At 38.1% G+C, this 14007-nt stretch overlaps 1 protein-coding gene across 2 annotated transcripts in view; it reads left to right on the forward strand.

The window, feature by feature from the left end:
• The window catches only part of LOC129725757 (excitatory amino acid transporter 3-like), a 45070-nt gene that overhangs the window by 4081 nt on the left and 26982 nt on the right, over positions 1-14007 (forward strand). For both annotated transcript variants that reach the window (XM_055681933.1, XM_055681924.1), the window contains exon 2: positions 3808-4371. In XM_055681933.1, coding sequence (XP_055537908.1) covers positions 3808-4371 — 564 coding nt within the window. The remainder of the gene's footprint in view (positions 1-3807; positions 4372-14007) is intronic.

Raw genomic sequence — 14007 nt, forward strand, 5'->3', positions numbered from 1 at the left:
AAATTTCTATCATTTGGAAAAGAGATTTTTCAAGTATACTTTGACATTCAATCAATAAAAGTGGGTATTAAACCAAATGCTCTCACCAAATGAATACCATTAAAAGTTGAGAAATTTTATGGGGAAGATCATTGCCAAAGACTACATGGCTCTAAAATTACTTAATTTTGAGTTATTCGTGATTTACTGTGAAATAAAAAGTTGAATTTTAATATTTTCCTACAATAATCAAGGTCAAGTGAGAAAATTGAATAAATATTATCAAGTTTACTAAAGAGGAGGAAATGTATGTAATGTATTTCACAGTAAATCACGAATAACTCAAAATCAAGTTATTTCAGAGCCATGTAGTCTTTGGCAATGTTCTAACCCATAAAATTTCCCAACTTTTAATGGTAATCAGTTGGTGAGAGCATTGGGTTTAATACCCACTTTTATTGATTGAATGTCGAAGTATACTTGAAAAATCTCTTTTCCGAATGATAGAAATTTTTTTAGGAAAATAAATTGACGATAATCAATCCGAAACGATTTTTTCCCTTACAGTTTGGACCCTAAGGAACCATTAAAAAATATAAAAGGATTAGGTTTCACGGAAAATTGAATAACTGAACATGTTTTTTGGATTTAACATAAGAAAACCCGATTTTTAAAAAAAAGTCATCGGGGCCAGTTGAAAACATCATTTTCTAGAGCTGCCGCCGAACAAAAGTTTGTTCGTAACACAATTTTCTATCATCTGGAGGGTGAGCCCCAGACTTGTGCAATTTTGGGACACCCTACTAAGCATTTGTATAAAAATGCCACTAAAGCTTAATATCTCCATTGCTCTGTGTTTTATTTTGCCGTTTGTGAGATTAATTACCTAAATAGTGATTTAAATTTTGGTTATAGCCATAACATATATTCGGAGAAGTTTCAGGATATTCGAAAATGCATATTTTTATGTAAAATGATGGGTGATTAATCCTATGAGTGAGATAGAAAATTTATTTTTTAAACCAATTGACATAGACGCAAGGTGTCTTCGACAAAGTTTTAGGTTATCTAAGATCTGGGAGGGAGAAACGGATACGGAGCTGTGTAAGTGTCAAAATGAACCAGAATGAGCTGTCATCGACTGTCAATTTGAACCAAGGAAAAAAAAGCATTTTTTGCGATAAGTATTGTTATAACTGATACCTTTCAGTTGCTCGAAAAAATATTCATCGCTAACAGTTTTTGCGTTCATTGTCGTTTCACAAAATATTTTGGTTTGTTTTTACGTAAAATAATAAATTTCATAAGCTTTAAGCAATAATCATGCTAGCTTACTTCGATTCTTAAACTCGCGCTTCTCTGTATTTAAAGCTTTGGTTACAATTTCGAACATACTTCACTACGGTCGAACTCAAAACTCTGAAAGAACTTTTATACAACGGCAAATTGAAAAAAACACAGATTCGAAAAATTAGTCTGTAAAATTTGCACATTATTCGCGTTGAAAAAGATTTTGAAGGCTGTTCGCACTTATGTGAGCTCTCATATGTGATTGTCAAAATGTGTGTGATGACAAAAGTAAAAATATTTCCTTCCTTCTTTTTCGCACGCAAAAACCAGCAACAATATCAGCAACACCGTCAACGCGAATTCCTGATGTTACTAAACTGTATTGGCTAATCTGAGGCAACTGTCCCTCAGGCCAAAAAAATCAAACCGAAGAAAAAGAAGAGATGTTACTAAAAACTTTGTTCGAGTCATGCATGCGTTACAGCAAGAAGATAGTTACACGCTATCAGAAAACGACGCATGTGCGTGTTCTCTGTTTCGATTGTAGTATTCGTTTCTCCCTCCCAAACTAAGACCAAGAAACTTTGTCAAAGACAATATGTTTCTATCTCTCACATATTACGAGCAACATAAAGTTTTCTATGAGAAGACACTGAAAATCTCAATTTTCGTTCTAACATTTTTCCTAGATTTTTCCCAATTTTCAAACCTTCTACTAAGTTATGAGCCACCCAAAAATGCATATGTTTTCTGAACGTTGTCATTTTTAATCTCGAAAAGTAAAAAAGTTATTTGAAATATTTGTAAAATTGCTGAGTTGTCCATCACATATAAAAATGGCAATATCTCAGCCCCCCGATAAGATATCAAGGGTATTTTTTTATGTAAATTTTCGTCATGAATCCCGCTTTCTAGTAAAAGTTTCTGTTTCTGAATGACAATTTCATTTGTATGTGTCTCGAAGGGTTTTGTCTAAAAAATATGGGGAAAATTCACTTTTTTGTGATGTTTAATGAGCTCTATGAGTCAAATAACTGAATGCGATGCAGAACCAAACCATGTGAAATATTCAAAATTAACCCTACAAAAATAAGAAAAATATATGGAAAAATGTGGGGATCGCACGGAATTGCAAAATGTGCCAAAGAGTGGTTTCGTAGCTTAAAAAGTAATTTTTTCATAAATCACGTTTGGGCAACCTGAACACGATTTTTTAGAAAGTCAAAATGTACTACATAAATATTGCGACTTTTACGCCAAATTGGACTACCCCGAAATACACGATTATCACAGTCGAATCTCGCACACGATTTCGCAGTTTGGGTGATAGGTATCGATACTAGCGATATCGAAACGCTGGACAGAAATATTTTATTATATAGACAAAGATACTCTATCATGATTGCTACCTTGGTAGGTTAATAAGAAATCACTCCAGCAATGGTCAGTGCTTGATACCTATATATATATATATATATATATATATATATATATATATATATATATATATATATATATATATATATATATATATATATATATATATATATATATATATATATATATATATATATATATATATATATATTAATCTAGTATACTTGAAACCGTGAAGTCTAGTATCGATACAATGACAATTGAGAAAGTATCGATACTCAGTATCACCCAATCAATCATGTAACACTTAGTTTTGTTTTGATAATTCAACCTAATTTTCAACTAAAGCTACTCAAAAATATGTACTTAATGTTGCAAATGAACAACAAAACCAACAATGAACCCAAAAAAACTGCCACTGCGCTACTGAGGTGTCAATTTGATAGAGCGAAATAAGAAGTTGGGCAATGAATGATTATCACAGAAGTCTAAATAGTCATGCAAGGGGCAATACTATAAATAACATTATCTTTCAATTTAGGGCTGAGCATCTTGACTTTTTCAACATCGATTTTTTTTTTGGGACACCGTAATAAAGAGTATTTTTTTGGAAGGGCATATGCATTTTTGCATCGGCTTAATTTGGCATGAAGCTCAGATGTCAAAATCAACTTTTATCGAAATTCCTTTTTTCAATAACTTATTTACAAAAAGTTTATCATTTCTTTCATTGTAATTATTTCTTGCTGCTGTATTTTTTTCCGAATTACATTAGATGAATTACACTTGTAATTATTGCGGTAGTGCTAACGTAAGAGCTTCACAATACTGATAAAACGGACACGTAAACGTAAACGGGACCAGACAACAACACTTATTGCTCTTACTTAATAAGATGAATTAATTTAACTTTTTATTATATTATACTAACTGTGTATGAAATAACTGATTAAAAATACCATAAAGCCGTTTTGGATGAAAATGATATAAAAACTGCTTCTGAGACTAACTTCGAAACTTCGTTCTGTTAAATTTGGTTGAGTTTCAAATTTAAAATTTCAAATTATGCTTCAATAGGCTTTTAGAAGAGAATGAACGAAACAGTGAAATCATAACATTTTAGTACAGATATTTAATAATCGCTGTTTACTTTCCTTTTAGGTTATCTCCCATTGGAGTTCTGTCACTAATCATTGCGAAATTTTTGGAAATGGATAACATTGAAGAGGTTTTCACTAAATTAGGAATGTATTTTACTGTAGTGGTCTGCGGAATAATTTTCCATGGGATCATTGTTCTTCCAACAATTTATTTTTTACTCACTAGGAAGAATCCATATAAGTTTCTTATTAATATGGGTCAAGCAATAGCAACAGCTTTCGGAACTTCATCCAGCTCGGCAACAATGCCAGTTACGATGCAATGCTTAGAGGAAAAAAATAAGATCGACGTACGTATAACTCGTTTTGTTATCCCTATTGGAACAACTATCAATATGGACGGAACTGCTCTCTATGAAGCTGTTGCTGCAATATTTATAGCCCAACTGCGTGGACTAGAACTATCATTTGAAAAAATTGTAGCAGTTGCGATAACAGCAACCGCAGCTAGCATAGGAACAGCAGCAGTACCACAAGGGGGTTTGGTGACGCTCGTAATGGTTTTGGATTCTATCGGTCTACCGAGTGAAGATGTGTCGTTGATTATTGCTGTTGATTGGTTAGTGTAAGTATTTCCACAGTTTTAACGAGATGTTTTAGAGCAGAATCATCTCAAATGACCTGCAAATACGCAAAAATTCAATCGACCATTTTTATTTGAATGTAACTTTGCACAAGTATTTGTCTTAGCAAATTGAGAACTTTTCACAGACACAGAAATTTTTCAGACCCATGAGCTATTTTCTAGAAGGACGTATGCGTTTTGGCTTGTGTTATATTCCAAGCATTGAAGCTCAGAAATAGTTGGTTGTATAGAAAAATTTTCTGCGAATGAGTTGTAGAGAATTAATAATGCCTCATAAAAAAATATACACCGTGAAAAAAATTTTTTTTCCGGTTGAAAATATTGGAAATAAACATTAAAATTCGATTTAAAAATTAGAGTTGATTTTTTTTAAAATTGTGTTTTTTAAAAGAAACTAACTTCAAGTTTCTTTTAAAAAACACAATTTTAAACTTTTCTAAAAGTCCAGGATGGGAAAATAAAAATCAAATTTTTATGGAAGAATAAATTATTTGAAAAATTTCTAATTTCAACATTTTTCAAATGTTTTTGTGTTTTAATGATTTTAGAAGATTCAGACTGTCATTCAAAAACAAAAAAGCTTTTGGTGGTTAACATTTTGAATACATCGGTTTCTGAGTTATTTTGAATTTGAGCTCACGAAATTTTAATATTTAGGAAAATACACGTTTGTCTTAATTTGGCCGTAGTTTTTTGAATAACTTTTGAATAACTATTATGCTGCTAAATTACACGATTCAAATATTGTTATCTCTGCAAATGAGAACATTGCCTAAGCCATTTAGATTTTGAAAACAGTTTTTTTTTGTAAGAACCAGAAGAAAGTTGTGTGAGTGAAATACCTTTCGAACAGTGGATGAAACCAGCAGCGTTGCAAAGCGAGTGAGAAAACCTTTCTCCTCCTTTCTGCTTGAGAACGAGACATATGCTAAAGTCACACACACGCTTATAAGATACTCTTTATTCTACATGCATTCCCCTGAGTAGCAGCCTGTAAAAGAGTACGCAAGATCCTGCTAGCGAGTAGGAGTATTCGACTACAATTGCATGACTGGTGCTTGAAAAACTGTGCTCGAAAACGAAAATGTTTTCTCCATCTACCCGGTTCTGCTTCACGCACCGACAGCCGACAGTGCACCGTGGGGAATCGCTGGCCATCGATCCAAAATTGAAAATGCGAATTTCATTTCAATTATATTTTTCCTATAGTTGTATGATATTGAAGTGTCAGAATCCAAATTTTTAGAGTAATACAACAAATTTTGAATTTTCTATGATTTTTCAAAGTATACTGAGTCAGCGTTTTTTGTGTTTTTCTTGAAAAAAATGCAATGTTGCGAAATTTGCTGGAGCCTCAAGGGTAAATTGAATATTGATGACGTCTAAGAAAAAGTTGTCTGTAAAATAGTGGAAAATAAATCCTCATCATTCGATAATGTATAATTTCATTGTAATACTCAAAAAAATTAGGCGAAATCAAAAAATTACGTATTTTTTGCATAAAACAGCGTTTAAAGTTGCCGTCCAGGGTTTGGCACTATTGGCACTAGTTTTAAAAGATAGCTTGGAAAAAATGCTTTCAAATGCATCTAGTCCGATGCTGCGCAGAGTTGCGCAGAGTACCCTTCTTTTGAAGAGAAACAACGAGTGTTCGGCACATATCGGATTTTATAAATGTAAATTTAAATTGTACACTGCAAACCGTCAACAGAATAACAAATGGCTCGCATTAGTTTGTTAATAACAACGTTTTCAAACATGTTTCAGTATAATTGATCACACTATTTTCATATTTACAAGTTAAACTCATCTATATTACGTTTTTAACGCAGTATCAAAAACTAATCATTGTTTATGTTTTGGATCACCAGCACTGAGTACCAAAACCATGTTTTAGGTTGGTATCATACCAGTCACATGTTAAAATAATCGTGTAAACCCAAACCAAGACATAATAAATCGCCTGCTAATTTCTACAATGCAAATAGTGAATTATTATTTTGATTTTAGAAACTTTTCTTGAATATATTAAAACTGTATTGAAAATGAACACAAATATGAAGATGAAGGTGGAAGTGAATAAAAAAAAGAATGCGGTGAAAAAAGCAATGTAATATAGTCCCTTTTGTAACCGTTGTTACAAATTGTCCTTAGTGTTTTTTTAAAATGTGCTGTATGTTTATATGTAACTATTGTGTTTCTAATTTATTTTCATGTAGTTTGTTAGTAGGATTAGTGAATTAAAATGAAAATAATGTTATTAGTTAGGTTAGTAAGATACATAAACACAAAAATTGTTATACATACTAAAATGGGCCAAGCTAAACGCGGAACTGTTATACACAATCAGAAAATTACAACCCTGGGGAGGTGGGCATAATCAAATGCAGGAAAAGGGAAGAAAATGGTGGGTGGTAAAAGGAGGGGAAATCAAGAGTTGAAAAACCGCCAAACGGGGAGAAGTACCGCGGCGTTCGTGTGAGTAACAAGTGAGTGAAAAGTTGCAAGAAGGAAGCTAAGTAAAGTGAGCAGATTGTTGCACTAAGCATGGCAAACATATTCAGGACCTTTTTTTTGCTATTTTATCGAATCCATATTCGATCGTCGGTTCCTCACTTCGCACGAGTCGGCCTAGGTGGTGAAATCCGCCTACGCCTAAGCGTAAAGGAGTTCGGGCAGCGACGAGCCCGCTTAATCCTCGGGCGACCGGCCCTAACCGTAAAAGTGGACCCTTCTCGGTGAAGCCAATACGGTATCGTCCGTGGCCCATCGATCGAGCCAAGGAAGGAAGACGCCGAAGGACCCGCATTCCCGCCAAACCACGAATCCGCCATCGCGATAAGGCATATCCAGTGTTCCAGTCAGCGCAGAACAGCAACGAGTTTCCCCCTCCCCCGCAACCATCAACGTGGCATCGCAGCAACAGCAACGCAGCCCAGCAGAACCAGAACCCTTCGAGATAGTCGGTACGTACCGTGAGAAGAGAAGTGATCTGCTAGCGCCCGCCCCTCACACACACACGCACACCCTTTAGATACGCAGTTAATTATTAAAGTAAAAACTCAGAAATCGAATCAAGTTATCAATTAAAGGTAAAAAGAAACCTCCTAGGAATACAATAGTTGTTGCACACTTTTCCGCGCGTAGCCCCTCCGATTACCCCGCAGCAAGCCGACCCGGTGATCCAAGATCCACGGTCTCTTGCTCGGTGAGCTTTCTCGGGAGTACTATCTGCCCATCTAGTAATAATTGGCGCCCAACGTAAATTTCGTTAGTAATCGGAGGATCGAGTAGAATTTAAAAAAGTCTAAGGATTTTTTTTTAGCAAGGCGGCAGGTGAGTACACATTTTAACTTTGGTTGAATGTGTATGAGAACCAAGCGCTGCAAAGTACGATTTATTAAGCAAAGTTGCAAGACATTGGCCTAGGAACGGAAACGAAAAGAGTAGAAAAGTAAAATACTTACGGTAAAATCTTTGGTACAAACATTTGGCGGGTGGAACAACAAAATTTGGAGAAATAACACCGAGACACAAAAGGTCCTGAATGAATAAAACACAACACAACCAACACACAAAATATAGCACGATTTATTATATCATTTGATTTTACAAAAGCATATAATTATTGGTTCAACATATTTATTTTGCATTGTTCTTTGATTATTAAAAAAAAAATATTATTGATAAAATTTTGAAAACTATTCATTTTGCAGTTTTAAATTATAAGAATCAATTGGCACGATGAGTTCGGAATACACACTCCAATATCGTTCCATGAACGTAAATCACTTTCTGGACGACGAAGTGGAGCACGAATTATTTATCCGCGATGTTCAATTTGCTAGTGGTGAATCTAGAGTTGTAAAGAAGAGGAAATTGCGAAGCGTGATGAGGAAAGATAAGCAAAGAGCAGATTTTATCATAAATTCGATAGAAAACGATAGATGTGAGGAAGAGTTCCGTCTGATAGACGAGAAACTCGCCAAAATTAGATACGCGTTAGAGCATAGGAAAGTAAAGCAAACAGAATTAGCCCAGTTACAAACCAGGCTGGTGCATTTGTATTTCCGGTTGGTACGATTAAAACAGAATTTTGACACTGAGGGATTGGAAGGAACAGCATTGATGTTGTTAAATGACCATTTCTCTTTGCTGTCCAATGACCCGGACGCAGTAAAAGAAACACAGAAGAGACTATTGAAAGATTTGAGCCAACTGAGCGTCCAAGAACTGGAAAATGAAAGTAGTGATTCCGTTGAAGAAGATGAACCATGTAAAGAGAATGAGGAATTACTGAAGAACACTAGCACTCCGCGAGATAGGCAGAATGAAAAACAGAAACCGAATGACGATCTCTTTCAAAAGTTGATTGATCACATGGACAAAATGATTACAGCCAAGTTTAAAGACTTAGTCGTTTCGACCAAGCGCGAAAAAAAAGGTTTACCTGTGAAAGGAAAAGGAAAGGAAATTAGAACAGAAGTACAGAATAGAAAAGAGAATAACAGAAAACTAGAGAGAAAAATGTCAGAGAAAAACCAACCGAGGATTAGAAAAAGTAAAAGACCGAATTATAATAGGAATAGCACCGAGGATGAGTCAGAATCATCTGGAGAGGAATCTGAAAATAGAAGTTTTTCAGCAGATTCCGAGGAAAGCGGAAATGAAAGTCAAGATGAGCTTGAAAAGGAAGAGAAAAATAGGAAACGAAACCCAAGACCCGTGTCAGATTGGAAGCTTAGGTACTATGGAAGAGATGATGGCAAAAGTTTGAATAAATTTGTAGCCGAAATAGAATTCATGACAGAGGCTGAAAATTTAAGTAAGCATGACCTCTTTAGGGAAGCGATACATTTGTTTGCCGGAGATGCCAGAACATGGTTCATTGAAGGCAAAAAGAACAATGAGTTCAGAAACTGGAGGGAATTGATAGCGGAGTTGAAACCGGAATTTCAGCCTCCCGATATGGACTTTCGCTATGAAGAGCAAGCGTCCCAAAGGAGACAGAAGTATAACGAAAAATTTCAAGATTTTTACAACGCCATTAAAACCATTTTTGATCAGATGGCTGTGCCACCTTCAGAGCAGCGGAAGTTCGATATTGTATTCCGAAATTTAAGACCGGACTACAAGAATGCGCTGCTGGTGAAGGGGGTACGAATGCTTAGAATGCTTAAGGTATGGGGGCGAAAATTAGATTCGGCAAATTGGTTTCTGTATAAGAAAGATGGAGGGCAGCGAGTCAGAATTACACAAGTACATGAGATAACGGCAAATATGCCGTATCGCGAGTCGAGATGGAATCAGAGGAACTGGAATGACGGAGAGCAGAAAAAGCATAACCGTTGGCAGAATGCAGATGAATGGAAAAGGAACCCAACTACAACTTGGAAGCAAAGTGGAAATTCGGGTCAATCAGGAAAAGCCAATGGAAAATATTTGCCAAGCCGACAGGACCCACAAGAAGGAAGCAGTAGAGGAACCATGGAGCGAAGGTTAGCCGAGTATAAAATTCCGGGGAAAACAGTTTGTTTTAACTGTCGGGGCAATTATCACCACCATAGCGCGTGCCTGATGGAAAAGCAAATATTTTGCGAAAAATGTGGATTTCACGGGGTCACCACAGCTAAATGCTCATTTTGTTTAAAAAACGAAAGAACGTCGGCGTGAGAGGTCGTCGATTGGTCAACAAAAAGCCTCTAACTAAATTCGTCTCGACCAGAGCAGAAGTCGACGAGTTGATTTTGCGAGTTGAGGGAGATAACCGGCCATTCGTCAAGGTGGATGTAATGGGTGTAGAGGTGATAGGACTGCTAGATTGTGGGGCACAAATGACAGTGTTAGGAATCGGTAGCGGTAAGCTCATACGAGACTTAAAATTAAAATTACAGCCCACAAATCTAAAACTTACAACAGCAGGAGGATCCACCTTAGAAGTCAAAGGTTTTATTGACTTGCCCGTAACGTTCAACGGCGTGACCAGAATGATAACCACGATCGTGGCACCAACACTCAGCCGTCGCCTTATTTTGGGGATGAATTTCTGGAATAGAGGTGGGCAATCCGCTCACAAACTGATCTAAAGAGCTGGTTCTTCAAAGTGAGTGATCTATCGCTCTTTTTTAAAGAGCGGTAACTCACCTCTTACTTCAAGCAAAAAGCTGAAGCCGATTTTGTTGATTAGACACCGCAAGCGAGAGCCATATGAATGTTTTACACCCCAAGCGCAAAGCGGCGTGCGACACTGCAATAGAACTCCTAGAAAATAGCTACCGCCGGCTGCCTGCTCTCCTATGCATAACCATCCACCCGCCGCGGGAATAAAAAATAAAATCTACTTGCCACAGTTCACACACAGCACACGGGCTGGCTAACGCCGGGACGCAAACGAAAAGTGGAACGAAAAGAGCGAAAGAACTGGTTCACTGATCTTTTGAATCTATGCAGACAACCCGCTCCCGAGCTGATCAGAAAATCAGTTCTTTGAAAGATCGAAATCTTCTGATCGCGAGCGGATTGCCTGCGAGCTGAACAAAAGAGTCATCGGAAGAACCAGTTCTTCTGAGAGCGAAAGATTTCGCTCTTTCAAAGAACTGAATCTTTTGATCAGCCTGCGAGCGGATTGCCAGATCAGTGAATCAGTTCTTTCGTTCTTTTCGTTCCACATCCCTTCGTGTGCGTACTCGGCGTTAGTCAACCCGTGTACCTGTGTATGGACTGTTGCAAGTTGTTTTTTTTGCATGCTCTTGCGGCTGGCTGGTGGCTGGGTGATGAAAAATGCAAGTCATGCATATCAGGGCAGACGTTTGGTTGCAGCTTGTTTCTGGGAGTTCTATTGTAATTTTGCGCGTGACCTTGCGCTTGGCAAATCGGTTGTAAAGCTTTCACCTGGCTCTCGCTTGCGGTGTCTGATAATTAGCTACACTGATGAAAACCAAAAATTATGTAGGAACGAAAAGAGCGAGTGAGCTGTTAAAAAGAACTAGTTCATCTTAGTGAGCGGAACCGCTCTGATCCGCTCACTATAGTGAACCATTTTTTCCACCTCTATTCTGGAAAGTTTTCAATATCGAACCAACCGTCACTTCAGAAATCGCTATGCTATGTGAAGCACCGGGAGCAGAAGTTGAGCATGAAGAGGAAGTTTTAACCGATAGTCAGAGAAAACAGTTGGAGGAAATAAAATTGCAATTTAAAGCTTTTAGAGAGGGAGAAAAATTAGGGGTAACCCCACTCAACCTCAAGGTACCAATGTGTCTAGACGCAAGAAAGTTGAATTTGCGAACTCGCAGAGACGCGTACCCCCTTCCGCATCAGGATCGCATATTGGGAAGGCTTGGAGCATCCAAATATCTATCCACCATCGACTTGTCAAAAGCCTTTTGGCAGATTCCACTGGATCCAGAATCTCGCAAATATACAGCTTTCCGAGTCTTTGGAAAAGGACTGTTCCAGTTCACTAGGTTGCCCTTTGGGTTGGTGAACAGTCCGGCGACGTTATCCAGATTAATGGATCAAGTTCTGGGTTATGGCGAGCTTGAGCCAAACGTGTTTGTTTATCTTGACGATATAGTCATTGTAAGCAACACGTTTGAAGAGCACATACAGAGCCTTACAGAAGTGGCTAGGCGATTGAGAGAGGCCAATCTTTCGATAAATTTGGAAAAATCCAAATTTTGTTTGCCGGAGCTACCCTATTTAGGCTTCGTTTTGTCGAAGTCGGGAGTGAGACCGAATCCTGATAGAATTGAGGCCATAGTTAATTTTGAACGTCCCAAATCGGTCAGGTCACTGAGACGATTTTTGGGGATGGTAAATTACTATCGGCGGTTTATCGAGAGATTCAGTGAACTGTCGGCGCCCCTAAAGGATTTGCTAAAAGGTAAAGCGAAAGTCGTCAAGTGGGGAGAAGCGGCCGAACAAGCGTTCTCCACCTTGAAGGAAAAATTAATATGTGCCCCGATTTTGGCGTGCCCAAATTTGGAAAAGCCGTTCACTATTCAGACCGATGCTAGTGATTTGGCCATCGCTGGAATATTGACACAAGAAGACGAAAACCAGAAGGAGCATGTGATTGCCTACTTCTCGCGCAAGCTGTCGACATCACAGAGGGCATGGAAGGCAGCAGAGAAGGAGGGAGTCGCCGCCCTAGAGGCGATAGAGAAGTTTAGACCATATGTGGAAGGGACTGAATTTACTCTGATTACAGATTCGTCAGCACTCTCATTCATCATGAACTCTAAATGGAAACCCTCATCCAAGCTAAGCCGCTGGAGCATGTTGTTACAACAGCACGACATGATCATAAAGCATCGCAAGGGTTCCGAAAACGTGGTTCCGGATGCCCTGTCGCGTGCTGTAGAAGCGATAGATTTTAGCCAGGATGATTGGTACACCAAAACCTTTCAAAAAGTGCAAGATAATCCACACGACTTTGCTGACTTCAAAATAGAAAACAACAAAATGTATCAATTCGTTGCATCCCCTACCGATGTAATGGATTACCGATATGAATGGAAGCTTTGCTTACCAGACCAGGTTAGAAATGAAGTTTTGTTTCAGGAGCATGATCAGGCACTGCATCCTGGATACGAAAAATTCATTCACCGCTTGAAATTGCGATACTTTTGGCCAAAAATGGCCCTGCAAGCCAAACGCTATGTGCAGTCTTGCGAGATATGCAAACAGTGTAAGCCGTCAACCTTTCCAACTGCCCCAACAATGGGTAATCAAAGGATGAGCAACAAACCTTTCCAGATTCTAGCTTTGGATTTCATTCAAAGTCTTCCTCGTAGCAAAAAGGGGAATGGCCATTTGATGGTCATGATGGACCTGTTCTCGAAATGGATTCTGCTAGCGCCAATAAGGAAGATTGAGAGTAAAGAAGTCTGTAGGATCGTGGAAAGTCTTTGGCTCAGACGTTTCGGTACCCCAGAAGTTGTGATTACGGATAATGCTACAACTTTTGTGGGAAAGGAATTTAAGTAGCAAATATGTAATATACAGCATTGGCTCAATTCCCGCCACCACAGTCAGGCAAATCCAGTGGAACGGGTGAACAGAACAATCAATGCTTGTCTCCGTACCTATATACAGGAGGATCAAAGACTATGGGATACGAGAATTGCTGAGGTAGAAGAAATGTTGAATACAACCATCCATTCATCTACTGGCTACACCCCTTACCGTATACTCTATGGGCACGAGATGGTCACGAAAGGTGACGAACATCTACGCGATAGAAAAGTAAGGGACATCCCAGTCAGCGAACGGGACGAGCTACGCGGTGAAGTGAACAAAAAGTTGTTCCAGATCGTGAAGAAAAACTTAGGCAAAAGCCATGAGAAAACCACTAAAGCATACAATTTGAGGCATAAAAGGTTTTGTCCAACTTACCAGATAGGGCAAAAGGTCCACAAACGTAACTTTAAACAATCCGTTGCTGTCGCAAAGTATAATGCGAAATATGGGCCAGTATATACTCCGTGCATAATCATTGCCCGACGGGGAACGAGCTCATACGAGGGTGCAGACGGAATGGGAAATCCTTGGGGATATTTGAATAAACGTTGTGTACATTCTATAATAATGCAACGCGTTCATTTTTTATTT

This window comes from Wyeomyia smithii, chromosome 1, assembly GCF_029784165.1.
Source record: "Wyeomyia smithii strain HCP4-BCI-WySm-NY-G18 chromosome 1, ASM2978416v1, whole genome shotgun sequence".
NCBI lineage: Eukaryota > Metazoa > Arthropoda > Insecta > Diptera > Culicidae > Wyeomyia > Wyeomyia smithii.